At 34.3% G+C, this 3,598-nt stretch overlaps 1 protein-coding gene across 1 annotated transcript; it reads left to right on the forward strand.

Moving 5' to 3' along the window:
* Nucleotides 1-2,797: 2,797 nt before the first annotated feature.
* LOC110463209 (zinc finger MYM-type protein 1-like) lies at nucleotides 2,798-3,397 on the forward strand. Its single transcript, XM_021517616.1, has one exon. The coding sequence runs from the start codon at nucleotides 2,798-2,800 to the stop codon at nucleotides 3,395-3,397; it is 600 nt and encodes a 199-aa protein (XP_021373291.1).
* Nucleotides 3,398-3,598: the final 201 nt, after the last annotated feature.

Genomic DNA, 3,598 nt, shown 5'->3' on the forward strand with positions numbered 1-3,598 from the left:
AATTCATCAATTAAGGTAGCAGTAGTGTTTCTTATGCGTGTTGGTGATGAAGTTTTTTAAGTGATATTTAGTAATTAATCTTACAAGATGTGAATTAGGTTTCATTGTGATAAAGTCAATATTTATGTCACCAGTGATAATGATATTAAGATGAGTATTAGAAAGATTATCCAAAATGTTATCAAGTTTATTCCAGTAATCTATTTTTGTATTAGGAGGTCTATAAAGGCAGCAGCGAAGTATTTTTTTGTTAGAAGTGTTAATTTCTAGGATGACAAGTTCTATGTCTTCAGTTTCAAGATCAGTTCTGTGACTTATTAAGAGGTTGTTTTTAGTATATAACATAATACCACCACCGTGTTGTGATTGGCTGTCTCTACGATATGAGTTGGGATGTGATTTAATTTGCAAATCAGATTCAGTTATTTCATTATTCAGGTGAGTTTCAGTAAGACATAAGATGTCATAGTCAGTGAATTCAGTAACTATAAGATCAACCTTGTTCCGAAGAGACCTAACATTTAAGTGCATTATTGATAAATCATTTTAGTAGTTTCTTTGATTAATACTGATTGATGAGGGACCAGGATTAGAGTGAATATTTCCAGACATCAGAAGTAGTAGTTTTATAACAAACAGACTGTATATAATATCTTGAGTATACATGTAGTGAGATCATATTGGTATTACAGGCAGTTATAGAGGAAGATCTATAACATAGCTTACAATCACACACAAACATACTTACATCCTAACCCACCAAAAAAAAAAAATTATGCAGAGACTTGAGGAAAGAAATAACAGTAGGGACTAATGAAAAATAATATTCTCAGAATTTGGAAAACATCAATTTGATATTTTAAATATAAATTTCATAGGGAGTGGTATACTGAACTTAAGTATTATCAACACAATTAATAACAGTAGGTTCCTGAATTCAGTGTAACATGTTCAACTATAACTCAGTGTAAAATTATAAAAATTTCAATTGAAGCAGATAAATAAATTAATCATTTTAAATACATATATACAAATATTTATATATATATATTTAAGATTTATTCATATACTAGTAAACTATAGTTACAAGTATAAGAAGAAAAATAATGAATAGTTACAGATTATCAGTGGTGTAAGGGAGATAACCTATTCAGAAAGTAATCTGTACATATATAAATAATGCTATTAGTGAGCAATAGTTGGCTGAACTTCAAGAAATAAAGCAAATATTATAAGTATACGGTAGGTTCCATTATCACAATTAAGACGAAAAGATTTATTTGTAAATATAAGTATCCAATGACAAATATAACATGGAGTTAAATACCTTAAGAAAAACCGAGAAAAACAAAAAGATTTATCATAAGCAGACACAACGATCATAACAAATAGCACATCAACATGAAAAAAGAATCAATAATTAAGTAGATAATAAAATTAAAAAATAAAATGTAAGAACACAAGCAAGACACGAAAAATTAAGCAAATAAAGATGCACAAGCAAATTGAAATATTGGTTGCTAATATTATGTATTCACTGTATATAGTATACCATACATGTATATAGAGTATATATAGAGCAAAATAGTTAAGTGGCTGGCTTGCAAGTTATTAGTCAAGCATAAAGATTATTCAAAGGCAATTACATGTAATGATGCCAGACATGAATAATTAAATCAACTATGCAAAATAAAAGATTGATTACATATGTTACAAATATTATATAATATATTACATGGATTAGGTTTCAAACCATAGACCATAGGCAGATGCAGGGGGGGGGAGGGTCCAGAGGGTCCGGACCCCCCNTTTTTTACCACCGATTTTTTTATTTATTTTTTACTTTAAAAACTTACGCCTAAAATTGTCGCCTCGCTTCGCTCGGCCATATATTTACTTACCACCGTAAATATATTTACCAATAATATGAGACTACTGGTGTAGGGTCAGTACCAATGTTAATCTTATCAAACCCTATACCTAGTACAGATGCTTGTTTCTATATCATACTCTATGGAAATCATAATGTACAATTCTATTTTTGATTTGTATTCATTTGATATGCTTAAACACGGAAATATTTGGAACAATAGCAAGACACAGGGAGGGAACATGAATGTTTTAACCTGACAGTTGACAGCCAGACACAGATGTATTGGGGGGAGGGGGTAGCTGCCGTACGCATCCCATCCCCTATCCCATCCCCCTAAAACCTCACCAAATTAACTTGAACTGTCTACTATAACCTCTCAACAGACACACACACATGGTGAACGTCTGGTCATAAACTTACTACGATTCTCGGTAAATTCTTGATAAAAACACGTCATATGAATAAGACTAAAAACGAGAAACAACTGTAAATGTTCACTTCATTGACAACGATTTTAAGATATGTTGTGTAATTGTTAAAGCATGTTGAAGATAGTTTGGTATGAGATGTATTTTGTTAAAAAAAAAAGAAGTATGGAAGCCCATCATTGCCAATATTAATCATTGATAACACATCATAGTAGCCTATTCCTTTATGCTATATTCCAGTTTATTATTAACTTTAAATTTTAATATTGTCTTGATATAGCATGGGGCCTAAAAAAAGGCAGAATCCTGAACGGCCACACTTTTGGTGTTTGGTATCACAAAAAAAGCCAAGAAAAGCACCAATGAAAATGAAGGTACACCATGTACAACTGAAGCGATCGTTCTGTGCGGGAAGCAAAATTTGCCATTAAAAGGCCACAGAGATGACCGCACCAGCACATCATCAAATAAAGGGAACTTTCTGGCTATTTTAGAAATGCAGGCAAAGCATGACGATGTCCTCCAACAACACCTGGCGAGAGTAAAGAAAAACGCACAATACACATCCAAGGTGGTCCAAAATGAAGTGATTGAAGTAGTTGGTGAATACATACGGAAGGAGAATACCAGAGACCTTGAAAATGATAATGCATTCTATTCTATCATGGCCGACGAGGTAACTGACCCCTATAGTAACCAGGAAATTTTGTCCGTGTGTTTGAGGTTGCTGACCGATAGACCTGCAAGGGTCCGCAAACTATTTATCGATTTCGTTTATCTAGAGAGGACGACTGGGGAATCAATAGCACATGCTATAACCAAGTGTCTCAGAAAAAAACACATTGACATATCCCAGGCTAGGGGCCAGAGCTACAATGGCGCAGCTTGCATGTCCTCGGCGAAGATGGGTGTCCAGGCACGGATCCGACAACTTTCCCCGCGCGCGTTATATGTTCACTGTAACAGCCACGTCCTCAATCTCAGTATTGCTAGTGCATGTAAACAACCCACCATCCGAAATAAGATAGACACTCTGAACGCCGTGTTCCTGTTCTTTGTCTCCGAAACGACAGAGGTTCCTCAAGAGAATTCTTGACAACATGGCGCCAACCACCCGCAAGAAGAAGCTTGATGGGCTGTGCAAGACCCGATAAGCATTACAGGAATATTTTCAATAAGTAAAATTTCACATAGAGTTAAAGCAATGAAAACTTAAGTTCTTTTGTAGGCAACAAGCATCAGCAACAACAACTCGGTATACTTACTGCACAACAATAAATGGCTCCATAGCTTACAT

The sequence above is a fragment of the Mizuhopecten yessoensis genome, unplaced genomic scaffold, assembly GCF_002113885.1.
Source record: "Mizuhopecten yessoensis strain PY_sf001 unplaced genomic scaffold, ASM211388v2 scaffold10877, whole genome shotgun sequence".
NCBI lineage: Eukaryota > Metazoa > Mollusca > Bivalvia > Pectinida > Pectinidae > Mizuhopecten > Mizuhopecten yessoensis.

What these genes read in the sequence shown, in the direction of transcription:
- LOC110463209 (XM_021517616.1), top strand. Translation starts at nt 2,798, where the DNA reads ATGCAGGCAAAGCATGACGATGTCCTCCAACAACACCTGGCGAGAGTA.